This window comes from Tursiops truncatus, chromosome 10 (assembly GCF_011762595.2).
Source record: "Tursiops truncatus isolate mTurTru1 chromosome 10, mTurTru1.mat.Y, whole genome shotgun sequence".
Classification (NCBI taxonomy): Eukaryota; Metazoa; Chordata; class Mammalia; order Artiodactyla; family Delphinidae; genus Tursiops; species Tursiops truncatus.
This window is the reverse complement of record NC_047043.1, coordinates 31,664,175-31,686,235: the sequence shown is the minus strand read 5'-3', so window position 1 is coordinate 31,686,235 and position 22,061 is coordinate 31,664,175. Positions and strand designations below refer to the sequence as shown.

The 22,061-nt window shown below is 55.8% G+C and overlaps 2 protein-coding genes across 3 annotated transcripts; both read right to left on the bottom strand.

The window, feature by feature from the left end:
• Window positions 1-3,591: 3,591 nt before the first annotated feature.
• Window positions 3,592-18,105, bottom strand: CUL7 (cullin 7). 2 transcript variants are annotated; one of them, XM_033864216.2, is made up of 26 exons: window positions 17,731-18,099; window positions 16,300-16,887; window positions 15,715-15,866; window positions 15,077-15,574; window positions 14,403-14,541; window positions 14,109-14,305; window positions 13,609-13,837; window positions 12,601-12,838; window positions 12,409-12,514; window positions 11,178-11,405; window positions 10,811-10,901; window positions 10,536-10,707; window positions 10,256-10,361; window positions 9,864-9,959; window positions 9,554-9,729; window positions 9,288-9,421; window positions 8,766-8,948; window positions 8,399-8,505; window positions 8,118-8,300; window positions 6,352-6,512; window positions 5,972-6,188; window positions 5,569-5,857; window positions 4,747-4,892; window positions 4,505-4,631; window positions 4,209-4,414; window positions 3,592-3,983 (listed from the first exon to the last, which is right to left on the bottom strand). In XM_033864216.2, exons 2-26 carry the CDS (start codon window positions 16,877-16,879, stop codon window positions 3,660-3,662), a joined length of 5,085 nt encoding a protein of 1,694 aa, XP_033720107.1. In that variant the 5' UTR covers window positions 16,880-16,887; window positions 17,731-18,099; the 3' UTR covers window positions 3,592-3,659. The 2 variants fall into 2 exon arrangements, with proteins under 2 accessions (XP_033720107.1, XP_033720108.1); XM_033864217.2 differs by lacking the exons at window positions 3,592-3,983; window positions 4,209-4,414; window positions 4,505-4,631 and having other exon boundaries at window positions 4,753-4,892; window positions 5,569-5,712; window positions 17,731-18,105.
• Window positions 18,106-18,450: 345 nt separating this feature from the next.
• MRPL2 (mitochondrial ribosomal protein L2) lies at window positions 18,451-22,014 on the bottom strand. Its single transcript, XM_004319340.3, has 7 exons — window positions 21,818-22,014; window positions 20,523-20,691; window positions 19,822-19,963; window positions 19,597-19,712; window positions 19,410-19,520; window positions 19,058-19,131; window positions 18,451-18,699 (listed from the first exon to the last, which is right to left on the bottom strand). The coding sequence occupies exons 1-7, from the start codon at window positions 21,911-21,913 to the stop codon at window positions 18,487-18,489; spliced, it is 921 nt and encodes a 306-aa protein (XP_004319388.1). The 5' UTR covers window positions 21,914-22,014; the 3' UTR covers window positions 18,451-18,486.
• Window positions 22,015-22,061: the final 47 nt, after the last annotated feature.

Here is a 22,061-nt window from a genome sequence, read left to right as displayed (position 1 = left end):
AGACCAGCAAAGACTGAGATGTTAGAAGTATAAAATACAAAATATTTTACTTACATTTAAAGAAAAGCTATGACTGATGAAAAAAATATCAAAAAGGACCAGATTGATAAAAAAAATTTTTTTAATGAAAAATATATTATTTGAAGTTAGAAACTTTATGGTTAAGCTGCAGATTAGACACACCTAGAAGGAGAATGAACTGGAAGTAGATGTGAAGTTACACAGATGGAGCCCAGGGATAGAGAGAAATGGAAACTGAGGAAAAGAGGTTAAACAACACGGAGGATAGAGTGAGGAGATGTGAGACAAATCAGAGTTCCAGAAGCAGAGAGTATGTTAAAGGGGATGAGAATTATAATTGATAATTTATAAACCCTAAGAATCAGGAACACCAGTTAATCACAGACGGTGGGGTTGGGGACCTAGATAAATCACAAAAACTACAGAACATTAGAAAGATTAACATCTAAAAAGCAGCTATAGGGAATTCCCTGCCAGTCCAATGTTTAGGACCCAGCTTCCACTGCAGGGGGCTCCCTGGTCAGGGAACTAAAATTCTGTGTGCTGTGTGGCGCAGCCAAAAAAATAATAATTTAAAAAATAAAAAGCAGCTGTAAGGGAAAGGAAGAGGTAGAATTAGAAGCTAAGACATCTGTTACTGCTTGATGCTTCTGGGATGGGGGAAAAGATGTAGTTCGAATGACAGAAATGCATAAAGTGCGCTTCTCCCAGTGATTGTTAGATGAGGGCTCTGGCTACCAGGATAGTTCGCCTGTCCCAGAGGGAGTGAGGGAGCCAGTGCTACAGGGTCCCCAGTGTCACATGTGTCAATCCTAGTTTAAAGCCAAAAGACCGATTCTGGCTGATAAAAGCAGAAATAGACTTGAACTACTGGGCTCACAGAAACACTAAGAAGGCTGGAGAGAAGCTCCAAAAAAGGAGTGGGGGATAAAGTCAGAGCAGTTAAAAGCACTGTAAGCCCTACCGGTGCGGGAACCAGTGCGACGTGAAGATGTCAGTGCCGACACCAGAGGTGCCCCACTTCCCCCTGCTCTGCGCTAGACTGAGGCATTCCTGGCAGAGGCATCGAGTCACCTGGCTGCAAAGGCGATGCTGGGAAAGCCAAGTGTCTGGTCTTTCATATGGTGGGAGGTGGGCTCTACCTTCTCCCTAGGTTTGCGGTAGGGAGTTTCTAAGCACAAGAAGGGGGTTCAGGTGAAGGGCAGTCAAGAAACCGTAATGTATGTCCACCACACGGCTGTATTGGTCCCCAAGCCTCCAAACTGCTACTTTTCCCCTTCAACGAGGAGCCAGAGGAGATGGAGAGCCCTGAGCTGCAGCTGTGGGTTGGTCTGGTTGGTTCTGGTTTTTATTGTTAACAGCTTTGTTGAGATATCATTCACATACCATACAGTGTATCCATTTAAAGTGTACAATTCAGTGGTTTTTAGTATATTCACAGAATTGTGTGACCATCACCACAATTTTGTAACATTTGTGACACCCCAAAAAGAAACCCCGTACCTTCTAGCAGTCACTCCTCAGTTCTTCCCAATCCCCCCAACTCTAGGCAACCACTAAACCACATTCCGTCTCTAGATTTGCCGATTTGGGGACATTTCACATAAATGGGATCATTATGTGGTCCTTGGTGTGCAAACCAGCTAAAGGGATATAAGGAATTGAGGCTGTGAGGATGGTCTCACAAGGGGATCAGGGAAGCAAACTTTCATCCCGAGTCAGCCAGGAAGTGTTTGCCCTGTAGAGATGGAAAGCCCTGAGGGCAGGGAAGGAGGCTCAGATCTTTACTGGTGCAGGTGAGAGAAGGGCAATCAGGACTGCTCACCTGGGTGGCTGGATTTGGGTACCAGATCAGGCAGATCAAAGTGGGGTTAGACTGTGTGGAGGACAGTGGGCAATGTAGGAGCAGGACTGAGGACAGGAATGTGCAGGGTTTTGGCATCATGGCTGGTGGGCTCTTCCTTTAAGGACTGTTGGAGGTTTGTCCATTGCAGATGAGCAGGTGGGTACCCTGTGGGAGACTTTGTGACTGAGTGGGACGAACAAGGGGTTGAGCAAACGCCGTGGATGAGACTAGTGGCCTGGAGCTCAGCCCACACCAGAGCCCGTGGGACAGCAGCAGTACAGGAGGTGGCAGTGGGAGAAAGTCCCACCTGGTCCCCGCATGTGCCGCATGCTGGCCTGGCTACTAGAGCCCGGGGGCTCTCTGGGTTTCTGTGGGAAAGGATAGGCTCATAAAGAGCATGAGAACCCAGAGAAGCAAAAGGCGCTGGCCCCACAGAGCTGGCTCAAAAAGGAGGACATGGCCTGGGCCAGTGAAAGAGAGACAGGCCATGATCTCTGGCACAAAGGTGGAGGAGCAACCAAGTGACAAAGTGCAGCAACTCCAGTGTGCCCACTGCTGCCCCAGCCTGCTGCTGCCTGTCTGCTGCCTCAGAATAGCACGGACCAACAGGGCGGCTCTGCTGTGAGAACCACCACCGATGTGAGAACCACCAGTGGCACCACAGGGCCACCACACTGCAAAGCAAGCAGGGGCCCTCTGTGTCCACACTTTGCTTTGTTGCCTCATCCTGGGCATCCTGACTCCCAAGCCCTGGCTGTGTTTTCCCTTACAGATTTTATTCCAAATGTCAGTCCTGGGTGGCACCCAGTTCCCTCCGGCCGATGTGCCCTCTCCCACCACCTGACTCTTCTGTAGCTTTCTCCTAGTCACTTAGTCATGGATTCAGGACGCCTGGGTCACTCCTTCCCTCCTGCGCTAAGGGCCCTGCCCAGACACAGAGCTCCACCCCTGGCACTGGGTCCCCTAGCCCGACCTACCCTGCCTCAGTGTGGGTGGGGCTGGGGGGCCAATCGGCAGCACAGAGCAACAGGCCTGCCTCTGGAGCTAGCTGGGGTGCAGCTCTGCACAGTCAGAGGGGGGCAGAGGCAGGGGAGTAGAGAGGGGCAAAGAGGAGGAGCCCGTGGGAGCTGCAGATCCTTCTAGGTCAGCTTCTAACCCAGACCCTAGAGCGTCCGTGGGGAACACGTTAGGGTCCTGGGTGCTTGTAGTGGCCACAAGGGTCCTTTACCTCACCGTCCCCTTGTCAGCCTTACCTCGGGACGGCGCCGTGCACCACACTGCTGAGCGTGGTGGCCAGAAGAGGGACTTGGTGGCAAAGCCTTCACCATGTCAAAGGCTCCCACACGTGAGTCCCATAGTGACTGTCCAATTCCACAAACAAGTGAAATGGAGCCCTGCTGGATGATCTGCCGAAGTTGCAAGCCATCCAGCGCGTGGCAAGGTGGGCTTGAATCGCCACCCTGCCAAGGTGAAAGCACTACTGACCACATACCCTCCGAGAAGACCCATCCCCGGAGTCCACTTTATCCCCCGGCCAGGAGGGGGATGCTCAGTCACACCCGGCTCCCTCTACCCTCCTCCCCAGCCTGCCATCCTCACCCGAAGAGAGACTCCTCATGAGTCTCTCCTCATGAGACTGCCTCAGAGCGGAGGGCTCTTCTCCCCTTCCAGCCAGGAAAGCCCCTGTCCCTGTCAGCTCCCTCGCAGTCACCACACAGGCCAAGTAATCAAACTGCTGCATTTTATTCTGTAGAAAGCGCCGCCCTACATAACCCTGAGCCCGTCTCCAGGGCTACCGGAAGGTGGAGAAGCTCTGGGTGCTTGTGCAGGAGGCATAGGGCACGCCCCGGGAGCGAATCTGCAGGGTGTGGAAGGTGAGGGGTGGGTTTGGGCCCGAGGAGCCGGGGTTCAGGGACTCGGTGTGCGGCTCCATCACAGTCACGGGGACTGCGTAGGACAGCATCTGGGGCCGGTCATCCTGGCGTCTCACTGTGCCCTTGCCCAGGAGGTGCAAGACACAGGAGAGGACATCAGCACTGCTGCAGGTGGACCCCCTGCCAAGGCTGCTAACCAAGCCCCTGGGAGGACACGGGCCCTTCTGCCAAGCTTCCAGCACCTGGTATGGAGCGGGGAGGAGAAACGATACATCAGCCGCCCAGCTTACCGTACCTCTAGCTCCCAGCCCCGGGACAGCGAGGCCATGAGGGGCACCCCAGCCCCACTCCTCACCCACTAGAGGCTCTACAGTGAGCCAGGGACTTCAAATGTGGATCCATCTCCTCCTGTGGACTGCCCCCTGCCCCCGGCAAAGCCTCCTCACCCAACACCCACCCCCGCCTACCCGGCAGACAAGCTGGTCAACGTGCAGGCCCTCGTCCCCATGGGCCTTGAGGATTCGGACAATGAGGCAGTTGAGAAGGTTCCGTCTCTTCTCCAAGTTCCGGCCCTCTTCGTCCTCAGCTTTCAGGTATGTCTGAGCTGGGATGAGCCACACGTTGCCCCTCCGAGGCCTGGGTTCCTCGCTACCATCTCGAATCTTGAGCACCCCTGAAATAAGCGCTGGTCACTTGGTGGGAGGGGGCCTCGAGGACGCTGGCCCCAGCTCAGGGCAGAGGCCCCGGGGCCCTAAGTACAGACCTCCTGGGGCATCTTTTGTCTCGTGAAGGTCCAGGGGGCCCCTTGAAGAGGTAAGAGGCCCAACTGCCTGATTCAGCATGTCTGGAGACAGCCCCGAGAGCGCCAGCAGACTCTCCACGGAGACGGCCTTAGGAAGAGAAGGGAAGCATCAGGGCCTCCCCAGGAGGTGGAGCAGAGAGGGTGGAGGGAAGGAAAGGAAGGACAGGTGGGAGAGAGCAGGGAGGCGTGAGGGGCTGGGCCACCTTCAGCTCATTGAGATGCAGCAGCAGCCACATCTGCACGGTGGACACATGCAGCGTCTGGTCCCCAAACTGCAGTTCAGCCCGGCCCAGCCATGTCCACTGCAGTCGCCTCTGCGGGGCCTGCTCTAGGGCAGGGTAGCTCTGACCTGAGTGTCAGGGAGGAGGAGGGAGTCAGGGGGGCTGGTGAGGACGCACCATCGGTGGAGCTTTGTCCCCGTTAATCTCTGCAGAGTCTGGGGCCCAGTGTTTCTGGACACTGTGGTTCCTGGTCTGAGCTTCCAGAGCTCAGCCCTCTCTGTGTCTGCCTGCTGAGTAAGGGGAGCCCACCCTGTGCCAGGCAGGCTGTGATCAGTGCCTTCGAGGAGTTCCCCAATTTTTAAGGGAGACAAAACCATGAAGTGAGGAAGGACTGGGGCTCTCATCAAACTGGAAACGTCTCCCCCAGGAGTGTAGGAGCTCCCTGAGGGCAGGGTCTAAGTCTAACCCCCTTTCCTTTGTCGCTGCCCAGCCCAGGATCAGCCCCCACTGGGGAGCTTAGGTTACGATGACTGACCAGGAACGAGACACCCACCACTCTCTGGTGGTCTCAGGTGCCTCCTGCCTCCATCCTCCCCACCACCCACAAAGGGAGTCCTGGCTCTCATTTTAAAGACAGAAAAGACAACAGGCTGGGGATCTGCTGCCTGTAGCCCCACCCCGAACCTAAGCTCCTGCCCTTTTCCTCAAATCTACCCCGTGAAGGCTGCCAGCCCCAGGGGTCACCCCCAAGCCCAGGTTCTTTCCCGGTGTCCCAGCCCCCAGTTCTCTTGGCCCACTGCTCACTCTTGTTGTAGAAGTTGGAGTATCGGTTCAAGGTGCCCCTCAGGTAGGCAGGCAGGCAGGTTCTGGGGTTGAGCGTGTGGCAGATGGAGGCAGTGGGCCAGCAGCGTGGTGACAGGACGAGCACAGACACTTCTGGCATCGCCCCTTCATAGTAAAGGTCCTCGTTCTCATCCTCCTCCTCCGCTGCCTCCTCTCCCGCCCCGCCGGCCGCCGATGCTGCCCCAGCTTCCAGCTCAGCTTCCTCTCCGGTCCCTCTCTCGTGCCCCCTGCCGCTGGCCTCGTGGCTCACCTGAAGACGACGGAACACAGGGCGCCCCAAAGCCAGCGGCTCCTCTGGTCTGCCCCATGCCTCTCTCTGTGCCTCCCACCCTCCCACTTGCTAATTCCCTTCCCCAGCGCCCACCTGTATTTTCTTCTCTGTGTCCTCCAGCTTCAGGAGTTCCTGATCAAGCCGCTGGAGCTGGTACACGTGGAACTGGCGCTGCAGCTCCTCCGAGGTGCTCAGGCTCCGCAACATCTGCTGGGGGAGGCGGTTGGGGAAGCAGGGGCCGATCTGCTCCAGCACGGCCCCCTCCAGCCAGCTCGAGCCCACGCTCAGGAGACGGTCCGCCATGTAGTGCCTGCAGCGCGCACAGCCCAGGCCGAGCCTCAGTGTGGGGGCTCGGCATGGCCCCCCGGCTCCGGGACTCCAGCCTGCCGGGAACCCGGCCTCCCAGCCCCAAGGGCTGGCCCTGCCCGTCATCCTGCGTCCCCCCACCTCCCACTCCCTTGGTCCACACTCACTGGTAGTAATGCTCGAAAGTGGTGGCTATCTCCAGGCCAGAGAAGATCAGGACCGTTTCCAGGCATCGCTGCAGTTGGGCCAGCATCTCCATCCCCCGGGCCCCACCGATCCGGCTGCCCTGGATCCGCTGGTCGATGTGCCGCGCAAACTGCTCGCTTACCTGGGCAGTGGGGAGAGCACAGGAAAACTATGAAGGAGAGAACGGAGGAGGTGAGTGGGAACAGGGGGAGGGTCTGAGGAAGGAGATATGAATGGCCAGCAGGTTCATCAACTGGTCAGCGATTTTATAAAACTCTTATAAAATCATTAACAACTGCGTACATTAACAATACTAAAATGATGAAAACTGTTTTTTGTTTGTTTTTTAAAGAAGATGTTGGGGGTAGGAGTTTATTAATTAATTAATTTATTTTTCCTGTGTTGGGTCTTCGTTTCTGTGCGAGGGCTTTCTCTAGCTGTGGCAAGTGGGGGCCACTCTTCATCGCGGTGCGCAGGCCTCTCACTATCGTGGCCTCTCTTGTTGCGGAGCACAGGCTCCAGACACGCAGGCTCAATAGTTGTGGCTCACGGGCCTAGTTGCTCTGCGGCATGTGGGATCCTCCCAGACCAGGGCTCGAACCCGTGTCCCCTGCATTAGCAGGCAGATTCTCAACCACTGTGCCACCAGGGAAGCCCTGAAAACTGTTTTTTTCACATTTAGCATGTCTAAAATCAAACTAACAATAGTAACTCAATGCAAGGAGACACAAGCACACCTCAGAGATATGGCGGGTTTGCCACCGCAATAAAGCAAGTCACGCAAATTTTCTGGTTTCCCAGCGCATACAAAAGGATGTTTACATTATACCATAGTGTATTAAGTGTGCAATAGCATTATGCCTAAAAAACAGCGTACATACCTTAAACAATACTTTATTGCTAAGAAATGCTGACCATCACCTGACAACACAGGGTTGCCACAAACCTTCAATTTGCCAAAAAATGCATTATTTGCAAAGCACAATAAAGCGAAGAGCAATAAAAGGAGGTATTCCTGTAAGTTATGTGCACAAAGATGGTCACACCACGTTGTTACAGCCATGCTTCTGGCTCCCACTTCGCTGTTCTCTGCTTACCAAGGCACTCTGCTTAACTGTGCATCTTCTCTAGGAGACTGTAAACTTTGAGGGAAGGGATTTCATCTATCTTCAGGTCTTATCTCAGTGCCTGACACATTGTAAGTGCCTATTAAATATTTGTGGAATGACAGGAATGGTGGAGTAAATTATAGTATTGATACATCTATTGGATGGAATTTATACCAAAATTTGAAGACAAGCAGCAACACTGAAAATGGCTTTTCATGTAAGGGTCAAAAGAAAACAGGATAAAGCATTTTAGCTACTTGTGAATAAACTATGTGAAATCAAGCACACAAGTAGAAGAAAGTATGCCGAGATGTATTAGGATGGTACAAAGCGGGTCATTTCTTTCTTTTACCTTCCTTTTTTTTTTGCGGGGTGGAGGGGGGCGCTGTGGGCATGGCTTATGGGAACTTAGTTCCCCGACCAGGGATGGAACCTGGGCCCACAGCAGTGAAAGTGCAGAGTCCTAACCACTGGACCACCAGGGTATTCCTGTTTTTTTGAATTTTTGATAACATGGTTCTACATTAGTATTGTACATGCTCCTTGTTGCGTGGGAATGGAAGGGTGGGCCATTCTGAGAAGGGGAAGGGAGAGTTTTGGGGGAGAGGCCCCAGGGGAGGGGCGGATGGGAGGCTTACGTGGGCAGCTCTGAGGAAAGGGAGCTTCAGCAGGGCACCAGCACAGCCATTCTGCAGCGCCAGCAAGAAGGCTGCCCGTGGCCCAAACAGCTCGGAGCTTGACTTCTGCAGATTACTGAAGTGTTCGCAGTAGCGGGGCACAAAGTCATCATCCCGCCAGTGTGAGGTCAGAAAACTGCTGACCTGGAGGGTGGGAAGGGGCGGCAGTGTAGGGCAACCCAACAAACCAACGGCACGGTTCCACCCTCCCTCCCCGCCCCCCCTCCACCGTTCCTGCCCACCTGCTCCTCCACCACTGCCCGCCAGCAGCGGGTCAGGTTTCTCATGATGCTGCCAGGAAGCCCCCGGGTGGCCAGGGAGCTCCAGTCATGGCTTCTGTTTCTGCCCTCTGTGGAGACAGGGGAAGGGGCAGAGGCAAGGCGGTGGCAGCCCTCAGCCCCCGGGTCCCTATTCGAGGGTGAGCCTAGGGTTCTTTCCTGACATTCTGCCACCCAAAATGATGCTCCCAGGTGGGGGTGACACAAACCAGAAGATGAACAGCTTGAGCATGCAGGGAGCGGGGGGTGAGGAGGGACAGACACCTGTAGTATGTGAGTTGGGGGAGGGAAGGCCCCCAACCGAGCTCCCGCCTGAGCCCCCAGCACTCACTGGGCCGAGGAGCGGCCACCACTGGAGGGGCTGCCTCGCAGGGCTCCACATGCACCAGCAGGTGGGTGAGGCGGCGCACTCGTGAGGAGAAAGCTGCTGCGCGGCTCTGCGGGTTGTGGGCAGCCTCCCGACACTCCAGGTACTGGTCCAGCAACCAGCCCAGGGGGCTGACACCATCCTCATCTGGAGGCGGGGGAAAAACAAGCCAAGGCAGGGCATGTCTCCAGGGCAGTGGGGAAGCTGGGCTGGACAGCAGTGCCAAGAAAGAGCAGCAGGACAGAGCGATATGGCAAGGGAGGTAGCGAGGTCCCTCCTGACCATGTGGTGTCAGCTGGCAGCCGGGAGACACGGAAAAGGAGGCGGCCCCTGGGCTGTGAAGAGGGGGCTTGGGGGTACTGAATGAATGCAGGTATCCATAGGGCCAAGAGCATAACCCAGGTGGCTCTAGGCCAGAGCAAGAAGGGGCTGATGAGCAGGGCCGAGCAACGGGATAGTAAAGGGGCCAGGGGCAGGGACAGTTACCGGGGGAGGTGATGTTCTGCACCAGGGGGCTGACCAGGGCCTCCCAGCAGGTCTTGCCCAGTGCTCGGGCAGCTTCACTGTCTGGGAGGAAGCGATCGGCAAAATTCTGCTCCTGACGTAGAGCCCCGTTGAGTCTGGGGAGAAGAGTGGGGAGGAAGGTGTTGGGGGCTGGAGGCCTAAGTGAGTCCTTAGGCCTAAGAGTCCACCAGCCTAAGATCGCCAGCTACCCCTCTCACACACACAGGTACACACGCACTCACACACACCTAGAGCTCAGGTGCAGGAGGCTCCTGCGGTCCTCCGCGATGTCCTGGCTCCAAGCCTGCGCCCTGACCATGTAGAAGAGGCGTGTGTGGCGACACAGCTGCTCCCGGAACACCGGCCAGAACGTGGGCTTGGGGCCCAGGACCTCTAATCCCCGAATGCGCGTGTCGATGCCGCCCTGCAATGTGCAAAGGCCCATTTCCGCCGGCCCCATACTCTCCTCAGGAGGGGCTGGAGAGGTGGCCCAAGATCTGCAATGGTTACAGGCCGCAGAGCCTCCTGCCCACGGCTGCCCCCCTCCCGCGGCCCCACCTGCTGGCAGCGCTTTATGCGGATCTGGATGACAGGCCAGAAGCGGTTCAGGTTCTCCAGGAGGACCACCCGGCTGGCGGAGGGCATCACGTTCACCTGGTGGCAAGGGGGTGGCAGGCAGAGAGCGCCATCACGCGTGTGGATGGGAGTGCTGAAAGAACCCTAGTCTGCTCCTGTTGCCTGCTGTGTCCCTCCCTCCCCCAGCCCTGGGGGGTCCTGACCGAGGGGTCCTAATGCCACCCTCACTGCTCAGGGCCTGATGCTGCCACACGGGCACAGGGATGGACTTCATCTACTATGGGGCTCAAAGCAGGGAGGAATATAGGCATTTTGGGGTCTGGGCAGGAGGGTGGATCCCTTGAGGGGTGGCCTAATGGCACAGGGGTCCCTACCGAGTTGAGTTCCGTGTTAAGGGAGGTGGCGCTGTCGCCCCCGAACACCACCACCCTGGCCGGCATGTAGCTTGAGTCTTCGCCAGCCACCAGCAGAGCCAGCTGCCTGGGAGCAGGGCAGAGGGACCAATCGGAACCGGATCCAGTCGTGTTCTCACAGACACAGCCGAGGGGACTCTGGTCACCTTCAGGGGGGTGTGGGTGCTTCCCCAAGACAAACGGCAGGGAAGTCACAGGACAGCCTGGGTGTGTGTCTAGGCACAGGCGTGGAGCACGTTACCTGACGAGGACGCCCTGTTGCATGTGTAGGGTGATGTAGTGGGAGCCGGTGCTGCCGCTGGACTCCCAGTAGGTCTTGGGGTTGCGGTCCGTCAGCTTGCTGGCCCGGTGCGGGTTGGAGGACACCTCCACCTTCTCCCAGCACTTGTCCTCCTTCACCTCCACGCTGGAGCCTGCGGGCAGGCGGGAAGGGGTGGCGGTCACAGCCCTGGCAGGTGTGGAGGGAAAACACACGGAGGTGTGGGGACGCGGGGTGACGGGGGGACAGGCACGAACCCTGGCACAGGTATCTGAGGAACACGTCAAAGAAGGGGATGTTGATGGGGCGGTGCGTTCGTCTGTGGTCTTCGATCTGGCCCAGCACCATCTGCAGCCCGGACATCGGAGAGAAGGGGTGCGGGGAGGGGGCAGGAACATGGAAACGCACGTGGAGGAAAAACCCCAGCAGCAGCGGGACTAACTCCGTAACACTGGCAGAGCAGGAGCAGCTGGGAAAGCGGGGCCAGGAACAAACGCCCCCAGGTTCACTAGATTCACCTGCCTTCCAACTTCAGGAACACAGCCCCTTCCCCTGCCACTGCTTGGGTGTCATACTCTTACCCAGCTGTGAACCCAAAGGCTTCCCCCTGCCCTCCCTCCTGACCTGGATACAGCCTCCCAGGATGTTGGTGGTGAGTTTCCGGTACAGGTGCGCATGCTTCTCACACTTGAACACCATGTCTCGCAGCTCCTGAGCCAGCTCCAGCTTTCCCAGGTGCTTTTCCAGGGCTTTGGAGATGGCATCTCGGGCTCCCAGCTGATTCAGCACCACGGCATAGTCCCTGCTCACCGAGGCCAGGTGGTGCAGGAAGAGGATCAGCTCCTGGAGCACCTGGGAAGGAGGCAGGGGGAGGTGGATAAAGGGGACAGACCACAAGCGTCTTCAGTAGTACTGACTACACACCTACTGTGTGCTGGGTGCCAGGGCTACTGCAGTTCACAGAGTGAGGAAGTAAAGACAAGGATGAGGAGACATGAGGGCTCGGTGGAATTAGAGAACCAAACAAACTGCAATGGAAAAGCCAAGAGGTGCCCTGGACCCTGGGGGTCTTGACTACTGATTACGCTGGCAATAGGTGCAGGGGGCATCCCCGGTTGTTTCTTTTCAGGCCCAGCTGTCACAAGAACCAGCTGTGGGGCTGTGTTATGAGATGCTCAGCTCCCAAGCACAGACACGTGACAGCAAAGAGGGGGCCGAGAGGGACCAGATGTATGTGTGGACACTCAGTAAGCCCACCACAGAGCTAAAATCTGGGTAGCCGCCAAAGGTGTGTGCTGCAGACACCCGCTGCCTCCATGACCCTAGTTCTCTGACCGCTTCCCAAGCCTTCTGTGCTCAGGAGCGCTCTGTGGCAAGGGACTCTGGGATGTGATGGTCCCCTCTGCCTCCTTCACCCCCCTTTCCTTCACAGGCCCAGCCAAACAGGAGCCACTGAGGCTCTTAATGTAATATAGATATCATCCTTTATGTAACAAAAGATATGGCAAATAAGATCCCCCATTTGGGTTATATCTGCAAAATAAAATACAGGAAAGATACATAAATTAACACAAATGGTTACCATTTGTAAGGGGCATATGGGTGGCATTGGGAGGACAGGGACTCAGGTGGGAGTGAGAATTTTGTTTCTACCTTGTTATATTGTTTTGATTTGTGAACTGTGTGAACGTACAACCTATTTTTAAAACTACAATTCAATTTTAAAAATGAAACCCAAACCAAGAGCACAAAGGCTCCATGGTGCCCTCTCGAGCCCTGCCCGGGGGTCTGCCTTGCCAGAAGCTGCCTGGTATCCTCCCCCTCTCAGTATCTCCTCAGGGCAGGGCAGGGGTACCTCTCGGTCAGTGTCTGGGGACCGCAGGCAGGCCATGCAGGCGTCCATGGCCTCATGCCAGGGGAGCAGCAATGCCTCGGGAAAGTCCACCAGCCGCATCAGGATTCTGGGGAGCAGGGGGCAGTAGGAGAGAGATGTGCAGCCTGCCTCAGAGACCCCTCTGCCCAGCAGCGCCCCTCACCACCCCCTCACCTCAGAACGGCCAGGTGCAGGGCCTTGTTGGCCACGGGAGCGTCAAGGCTCCGCATCAGCGCGAGGAAGGGCTGGGGCTGCCGCTGCAGTTGCAGCAGGAGTGGCTTGACCTCGCTCTCCTGGGGCCCCTCTGAGCTGAGAGCTTGCTCCAGATCCAGGAAGATTTTCCCAGCCAGACCGTAACCCTCCACCAGATGCTGCAGGGGAGTGTTGGGGCACTGAGTCGGGGCTTCTTTTGCTACAGGAAAGGAGAAGTCACAAGAGTTGGCCATTGTTAGTGACGTGAAAGATCATAAAAGGAGAGACATTCATAACTCTCAACTCTTGTTTCCTCATTTCTCCCAAAAATATTTTACATTTCTTCCCCCCTAAACGCCAGGTTTTGGGGATCTCATAGCATCTCTTAATGTACTTTTTTTTTTTTGCAGTACGCAGGCCTCTCACTGTTGTGGCCTCTCCCGTCGCGGAGCACAGGCTCCGGACGCGCAGGCTCAGTGGCCATGGCTCACGGGCCTAGCCACTTCACGGCATGTGGGATCTTCCCGGACCGGGGCACGAACCCGTGTCCCCTGCATCAGCAGGCGGACTCTCAACCAGTGCGCCACCAGGGAAGCCCTCTTAATGTACTTTTAAGACAGCTTCATGACAAACTTTTGATTTTGTATTCTCAAAATAGCAAAGGAGCTTCCTATCTGCAAATAGCAGAACATTTCCCTATATCTGGAAGCATGCAATAATCTGTTTTTCTCTACAATAGAAAAAATTCAATGTGAGGGCTTTCAAGGCTTCAAATTTCTTGCAATGTTCTAACTTGACACTCTCCTTCATACTTTGGAGGGAGGACAATGTCTGCTTCTCCATGCACTGCTTATCTCGAAATTTCAGATTCTTCCTAAAGTGCCATCTCTTCCAGACAGGATTTGCACAAAAACCAGCACAGACGTCTCTCCCAGGCTAATGCCCTCCCAGAGGCCAGTGTGCAGAGCTGCTGTCTGTTTGGCACCCCACCTTCCACTCTGGCTGCATCTGCTGATTCCTGAGGCTGGGCCTGGGCTTCCAGCAGGGATGGGTAGGCCAGCTGCCCTGCCAGGGCCTCGAGCCCGTATTTCCTGTAGACATGGCAGTTGAGCAGGTCCCTGAGAGCGCTGTCATCGAGTCGCTGTGGCAGAGCCAGCAGCAGGTCCTGGGCCAACTCCATGGGCACTGCCAGCTCGGCCAGGATCTCGTCATCCAGAATCTGTCATCGGGGAGAAGCTCTCACTGCAGGCGGCTCTGCCGGCGCAGAGGCTCCAGAGGCACTTGCCAGGGGAAAGGAGTTCTGCATACACCTTCTCCATCCCCAGTCTCTCATGGGGGCGCCTCCCGAACAGCTCGCCAACATCTCCGAACATCCTAGACCCCTCCCCTGCAGCCCTCATGCTATCACCCTCCACTTCCCATCCCGAGTCTTCCAAATGCTCTGTCACAGTCCAGCCCTCCAACCTCTGTGTGTCTCTGGGCAGCTCTACCTCCCCATCAAGGTTCTCCTGGAGGATCTGGAGAACCTCCTGATGGTCGGGTCCGTCCAGCTTCTTGATGAAGAAGAGGAGCTCCCACCACTCGGCCTGGCTCAGGTGTTCACTCTCCTCAGCGTCCTCATCCTCAGGCAGCACGCAGGGCACGGCGTAGAGCTCTGCCATGGGCTTCCACCGCCAGGAGGGCAGGGCTGTGGAAATGAGAGGGGCACAGGGACGTCACTGCCCGCCCAGCCAGACCGCCGCTCCTCTGCATAGAGTTGATCCCTGCTTCCCCTCTGGGCTCACCTACACCCACAGCTCCACTGACCGCTGCCCCCTGGTACTCATCAGCCTCAACCACGTCTTCGATGTCTTCTTCAAAGCCCAGAATCTCCAGCATGTGCCAGTGTACCCAATAGGTGCGGCCTGTTGACTCCCACAACACCTGGGGGATATGGGAAAAAAGAGAGGGAAGGGGAAGAGAGCTCACCTAATGACTGGCTGTGGCCCGATGATGGGGACACACAGCCCTCACAGCCCTCAGGGTGACCACCTGGCCAGGTGTGGAAAAACCTCTAAAGAGCAAAACCTGTGGTATATGGAGAACACGTACACGCACGCAAAGGATGCCTTCCCCAAACGGGAACAGGCTCTCTCCCCTCACCTATCCTTGGTGGCTTATGCCCCACACTTCCTCCTGGCCTTAACCACACTGTCTTCCTGAACTTGACCTTTGGGATGGTCTTGCTGTATCAGTCTTCTTCCTGGGAGTGAGTCCTCCTGACCTCAGAGTCTCCTAAAGGCAGATTTTCTCAGCCCTCCAAACGGCTCCCCTCTCAATTGCTGACCCCCTTTTACCATACCCAGCTTACTGAGGGTTTTCGCTTTGAGTGGCCCGCCAGAGGCCCCAGCTTGAAGCCCCAGCTATGCCCCACCCAAGACAGACCCCCAACGGTGGCCCGCCACCGCGCTCTGCTCACCTGCACAGGGGGCACGCCACTGTTGCTCTGCCGGAACTCGCCCTCGTCCCCAGCACTGATCTCCTCGTAATCGTCCAGCATCCGCACTCGCATGCCCGGCTGCAGCGCGTCCCGCACGTACAAGGCATAGGTATTGCCACTTGCGAACTCAGAGCGAGGGCGAAACCGCCTTGACCTCCTAAGGGAGGGCAGGGCCTGGGCAGGTGGGTGCCCCGGGCCTGCATCTGCCAGCTGGGGCTGGAAGATGGAACAGGAGGGCCGTGCCGAGGGCCCCTGTCTGCTCGAGGCCCAGTCCCAGCGCATGGCCTGTACCAGCTCCGAGATCAGGGTGCCCATGGCCATGCTGAACTCCAGCTCCAGCCGACCCCTCTCCCCACTCAACTCCTCGGGAGTGGAGCTCTGGGCTCCTGGTTCCACAGCACTGTCATTCAACTGATCCAGGAGGGAGGTGACGTGCAAATAGCGCTTCACCAGGGAGAAGAGCAGCCTTCCTGGGACCTGTAGGACACAATCTTTGACCTATGTCCCCCTTGCTCCAGCTTTAGTGCCTCTTTCCACACTGTCCTCTGTGGACAGGTGCAAAGGCCTGATCCCTAGATTTTGTCCACAGCCACCTCCCAACACTCCGCACAGAATACCTGTGGCAGCTGAATGCCCTCGAAAGACATGGGATGTTCAGAGAGCGTGGCCTGTGCAAACAGTGCCAGCAGAGCACAGCGGCTGTCAAAATCCAGGTGTTTCTCAATGGCCTCCTGCTGGCTCAGTGACAGAAGGATCTGGGTCCGGGTCCCTGTAACCCACAACCCAATCAGTAACAGCTCCCTAACCTTGCCCTTCCCAGGCATCTCTCTTAGACGCTCTACTCTCTCACTCCTTCTGCTGCCACACACTAAGAATGACATGATTTGCTGATTTGCTTCAAAAGCCAAAACTTACTATCTTATCCTATCCTATTACTGTCTCATATGCAATAATCTAATAGTCTAAACTCTTCCTCTGCATAGAAAGACAGTTAATAGGAAGTTCTTGAGGATTCAGTCTCCCCTTTCTGCCGAGATGCCCACACTCACCATCCCACCTCCTTTTCTTCCAATCCTAAGACAAGGGCAACAGAATCATTTACGTACTGATGAGATCAGAGGCTTCTGTCACAGGGACCTGTGAGACGCTAAGCTGACCCAGTCCCTGTCCTGCTCCCCTTTCCTCCCCACACTGCCCCTCACCAGCATCATGGGAAGCCAGGGCTTGTATCATCCGGCCTGCGCTCCAGCGAATTTGATAATCGGGACTACTGAGCATGTGCATGAGCAAGTCCAGGACCCTTGGGTCTTTGAAGACGCCCGTGAGGGGCTCAATGCTGGCGTAGGCGCTGAGCACATGGACAGTGTGAAGCAGAGGGGCGGGAGGAATGGTGCCCTCACATTCCTCCAGCTGCCGAAGGGCCCTCTGAATCAGAGACTTCACATCGGTTTCCATCTCCCCCAGCACAGATTTGTCCAGGGCTCCAGCCTCCCCTGCTGTCTCCTGGGAAGGCCCGATGACCTGGCCATCTTCGCCCAGCATCTTGTGGCAGTTGGCATAGATCTCGTCATTGGACATCCATAGCAGGATGTGCTCAGCCTTGCAGTCAACTTGGTTAGAACCCCCTTCCCCGTCATCCCCACGCCGGAGGATGAGCCAGCGGATCTGGTACTCAGGATGCCCATCATGGCCCACTCGCTGGCGTATCAGCTCATCAGGATAGGCATGCAAGCCGGGCCCCAAGGGCACCCTGAATTCCCTGTAGCGGAGTTCCCCCACCATCCTGGCACCTGGCAACACAAGGAAAAGAGAATAGGCAAGCTAGAGTGAGAGGGGAGGTCAGAAAATCAAGGACACCCAGAAGTTGGGACAGCAAATGTGGCAACAGCTGTCGGGCTGGGTGGGGTAAAGTAGGGCCCAGGAGTTGCCTGCTGCATGCTGGGTGGGGCCAGGCCTACGCAGAGGAACACTGGGGTGTTTGTTCTGAAAGAACTCAAAATTTGGGGGCTAAAAGGAGGCTCCAAGGCCCTGCATGCAGCATGGAGCGAGTTGGTTTGGAGCAGAGGAAAGGGGACAGTGGAGGCAGGGCAGCCTTAGAATTAAAGTGAATCCCAGGGCCCTGGGACAGGCGCCAGCAGACCTGAGAAGGGGGTATGCGAAGCCCAGAGGGGTGGGTGTGTTTTGGGGAGTTGGGGATCGAGACCCCGAGTGACTATGGGAAGGGGTGCTAGCTCCAATGACTGAAGCATCGGAGAGTGAGTCTGCAGGGGCAAAAGACCCAGACACCTGGTGGTGGAGTGAGGGTGCAGGGCGCGACGGGCTGGGAGAAGGGGCTGCTGGTAGGCTGGAGGCGCCCAAGATTGGAGGCGCTTAAGCAGCCAAGGCCAGTGGGGGCGACGTGAGGCCCCGAACAGGGTGCACAGGAGACCCGATGGGTGAGGGGCGCGAGGCTTGTAGGACCGGGTCGAAGACAGGAGAAGCCAGGGGCGCGCGGCAAGGTGCGGGGGAGGGGGCTAGGCCAGATAAACAAGAATCCCGAGGCGCGGCGGAATCGGGGGCGCGAGGCCCGGTGGGCGAGTGGGCGGAGGAAAACCCGGACTCGGGGCAGGGGGCCGCGGCGGGGCTGTGGCCACCTCAGAAGTCGATGGGGGTCCCGGCGTGAGGCCTGTCCTTCGCCGAGCTAAGGACGCGGCGCAGACTATGGCGGCAGCGCTGGCGGAGATTTGGGCCCCGCCTGGGCCCCCCGAAGGGGTCGAGGCGTAGAGGCGGGAGGGGGCGTGTTTCCGCAGGCCAGGCGGCCGCAGGGGGCGTGGCGCGCGGGATCGAACGCTCTGGGGGCGTGGCGCCGTCAGCTCCCGGCCTCCGCGCAGGTCTGCGGCCTCCGGGGCCTGGCGGGGCGGGGCCTGTCCCCAACCAGCGGCGCCGCCCGCCTAGCTCTGGGGGCCCGTCGCCCGCCCGCCCGGAGCCGCCGCTCATTTCCGCCAGGCCCAGCGGAAAGCTAGGGGCCCTGGGAGAGCGCCGGGGCGGAGCCGCCGGTGCCACCTCGGCGACGCGCGGCACCTCCTCCTCCGCCCTTTCCGTCTCCCTCCTCCTGGCACCGGAAGCGCCTTCCCCGCTTCCCAAAGTCAGAATTGGGAAAGACTTTGGAGGTGATTTATTCCCCCCTCCTCCATTACATATAAAGGCACGGAGCAAGGTGGGGCGGGGGCACTGGAAATGAGAAGGGAACGGCCCGTTTTTGCCCCATACTTTGCTTTCCTTTCTCCTTCCGCCAACGGTTGTTTGCTTCTGTCCCCGCGGCCCCCCCCCAATCCAGTATGTACCTCCTCCCTCCCACAAAAACCAGAAACAGATAAAAATGGGGGCCATTTTATTAGAGTCCAGGGATATCAGCTTTGGGCAGCAGCTGAGGGCAGCTTCACGTAACTCTTCATGGGGGGCAGTGGCCGGATCTTCCGGCCAGCCCAGCCCCCCTTGCGGTGCCATCGCCCACTGTTGGGCCTCTTTCCCAGCCAGCGGTTCCGCCCAGCTTTGCCGATGACCCGTTTGTTATGATCAACGTTGGATACTCGGCCCACTGTTGCTATGCACGTTTCCAGCACCTGACAGAGAAAGCAGATGGAGGGGAATGCACCGTGGGGGGAAAGAGCCTGACATTGTTGAGGGCATGGACTCTTGGGAGACTTCTTACACTTAAGGAGAGAAAGGAGAGGAGAGGGGGAAAGCACAACATAATTGAACCTGAGTGCAAGTCCTACAGTAGTTGAAAACAGAAGGCACTGTTCCCTACTCCATCATGGTGCCAGCCTGACAAGGCACGCCTAGTCACATGGCAGAAAAGGACAGACCCAGCTCGAGGCAGTTCTCAACATAAAACACCTGGGAGCTATCCTGGACAGGTTAGGTACATTCCAAAAATTCCTCCCTCGCTGATCCCTCCCACCTGCACCCCACACACACCTGCATCTGCCTCTTAGAGGGCAGCTGGATGATGGCTGTCCCATTCACCTTCCGTAGCAGCACACCACAGGTCCCTGGGAAAGGGAGAAACAGCTTTGCAACCCTCCACAGAGCAGGAGGTGGGGGGCAGATTTCCAAGGGGCCACACCCCACACACTCTGAGGAGGAGAAACACTGAAGCAGGATGCATGTAAGGTTTTAGGTCAAAACACAAGCACCTCTTCAGCCTTGTTTTTCCTTCTTTTTCTCTGCCATTGGACCAGATGTGGGCCCATGGGTTCAGAGAGTTGCAACCGCAGGTACCCCTTGGCCTTCCAAACTGTAAGATCCCAAGCAGCTCCTTTCTTCATACCTGCGGCTCGGATATACTGGGCCCCCCGGCCTGGCTCACTCTCCACATTGTTGATGAGGGTCCCCACTGGCAAGGCCCCAAGAGGGTGTGCATCCCCTTCCCGAGCAGCAACTAAAAGACAGAATTTCATCAGCACCAGAACCCTTGCAGCCTCCCAGGCCACACACACCTGGCAGCCATCTCTCACCTGCCATTCGGCCTATGTGGTCAGAGTTCAGGATTGTATCTCCAGCTTGCATGTTTTCTGTGGCAATGATCCAGCGTTTCCGGTTGCCCCCAGCAACCAGAGCTATGTCTGATGACCTGTTCAGAGTGAGGCACAGGTAAGCAGACCATCTAGGCAGCCTCACATCTCCTGAAAAGCCACAGAGCAGTCATTCAGCCATACCACCACCTCACATCCCAAACTTGCCTACAGGGATCATAGCGGACAGTGATGACCTTCTCCTCAAAGGGTCCTGGCTTGGATTGCTGCTCAGGCCGGAACCGCAGAAAGTCAATCATTCGATAACGTTGCTTGTGGCCCCCACCAATACCGTGCACTTGGATTCGGCCTGTGGTCAGGACAGTGCAGGGACATGACCCCAGTCAGACGAGTCAGTTCCCAGCATTGGGAACAGACCCATCCTAGGCAGAGAGCAGCGCTCCCCAACATTATGACATAAGCAGAAAATGATAAAAATTTGCACAGCACAATGGGGTCAGGGTGAACACCTACATGGAGCTTGGTAAAAACATAATTATGATATTGAAATTGTATAAAACATCCAGATAAAATCTCTACAAATTACTGAATTCAGTAAGTTTACTGAGAGCCATGTAACTCGTGTTCAATTTCAACTATTGTCAATTTTTGAAGGGTGTGAAGAGAAATGTCATATAACTTCCTGAGTATGTCCAGTTTTCTTCAACTACCTACATTATCTTTAGAAGCACAGACCACTTGTTTATTGCTTTGTATTCTACTCTCTCACTCTTACACACATACTACATGCAGAAGGAGTCCAATAAATGCTTTTTAATTACATTCCTCTGCCTGTAACAAAATACAGGCCTAGGATCCTGCCACGTTTTTGCCCTTTACTGCTGAAATCTTCGTGTCCTTGCTCCCACCTGTGTGGTTTCGGCCCCCAGACTTCCTCATCTTCACTGGCATAACGGTATACTTGGTACGACTCTTCCAGGACACAAACTTAGCACTAAGGGCCACAGAGGTAAGGACTGGGCGGCAGGGAAGCAACATCGAGGGAGAGGGCAGCGGAAGGAGGACATTGTTTGTCACCTAGAGATAAACAGAAATCTCTTTCACTTGAAAGCTAATTGAAGGAAAAGCTTCAGAGAACCAAGGGAGAGGGCACAAAGTTTAGCTTGTAGCCTCCTTCCTCCTGGAAGTCCCAGACCAGCTATCCAAAAACTCCACCCATCACAGCTTGCACAAATACCAGTTCGGAATGTTCATCTAGGTGTATGTGTGTTGATTACCGCTCTTCATCTGATCCTCTCACCTCTCAAGTATTTCTTCAATGGAATGTTCTCCCCTTGGTGCATCTTCTTCCAAATTTGGCTCAAAACTCTTCTTCTCTAAGAAACTTTTCCTTCCCTAAACAACTCCCTTCTCCAGGGCTGGTAACTTCCATACACCCATGTACCACCATTGGCATCAATACCTTCTGCCCATTTTGCTGCATGTTTCTGAGAGTTTTTCAGATATGAATGGAGGGGAGAGATCATTTATGTCTTGTTCCCTGCTGAATTCCCAGGCTGGTTTGGTTTTGAATTTTAAGTATGCATCTGCCAAACTCTACCATAAGTCTGAAAGGTCCGGGAAGGTAAGACTTAACTTCTCTTTTCTGTAACTCACCAGTCGCCCGCTAGGAACCTTGAGATATCTTCATGTTAGGCTCCTATTCTTGGTATCTTGCCCTGAATTCTCTAATCTCAGTAGTAACTCATCCTTAAAGGTTATAATAACGGTTAAGGAGCCTAGGCTTTGAAGCCAGATTACCTAGCTCCAATGGTTGGTGTATGACCTTCGACTACTTATGTTTTCTCATATGTAAAATGGGAATATAATAACTAATTTGTAAAGTGATTGAAAGGAATTCATTTATTTAAAACGTCTATTACTTATGCTTGGCTTATGAGAGACAATAAATGTTAATTATTATTGAAACCTGTACATTTGTCTGTAAAGCACTTTCACCTCCAGTATCTTGTCTGAGGAATCCAGGGACCCTGTGAGATAGCAACACTTACAGAGGAGAAAGCTGAGGTTGAGAGTGACTTATCCAAGGTCACAGGCCGGCGTGACTCCTAACCAGACTCGCATCCCCCACCTCGCTTCTCCTGGAGCCCCCTCTCCGGCTGCCCGAACGGAAACAGCCACATTCCCGGGTAAGGTGGATTACCTGGGTGGCCAGGAGCAGGCTTGGGCTGGGGACGGCGGCAATCCGGGGCGTCAGGCTCAGAGAGCCAAGAGCGCGGGTCAGTGCCCGCAGGGCCATGAGTTGGGCCAGGCTCGGCTGGGCTCAGCACGCCACCATTACCTGTAGCCAGGCCGTCTGGTGCTACTGGATGACTCTAACAGGTCCCCGTTCTGTCGCTCCTTAATGACGTAAAAAGAGGCAGTCAGAGAACCCGAGACAAAGCTGG

Coding starts and splice junctions, on each gene's coding strand:
- CUL7 (XM_033864216.2), bottom strand. CDS start 16,879: ATGGTGGGGGAACTCCGCTACAGGGAATTCAGGGTGCCCTTGGGGCCC. Junction 10,902..11,177: donor TCCTGGGAGGCTGTATCCAG/GTCAGGAGGGAG, acceptor TCCGGGCTGCAG/ATGGTGCTGGGCCAGATCGA. Junction 4,893..5,568: donor CTCCAACTTCTACAACAAGA/GTGAGCAGTGGG, acceptor CCTGACACTCAG/GTCAGAGCTACCCTGCCCTA.
- MRPL2 (XM_004319340.3), bottom strand. CDS start 21,913: ATGGCCCTGCGGGCACTGACCCGCGCTCTTGGCTCTCTGAGCCTGACG. Junction 20,692..21,817: donor GCCTGCTCCTGGCCACCCAG/GTAATCCACCTT, acceptor GTTTATCTCTAG/GTGACAAACAATGTCCTCCT. Junction 19,521..19,596: donor CCACATAGGCCGAATGGCAG/GTGAGAGATGGC, acceptor TCTGTCTTTTAG/TTGCTGCTCGGGAAGGGGAT.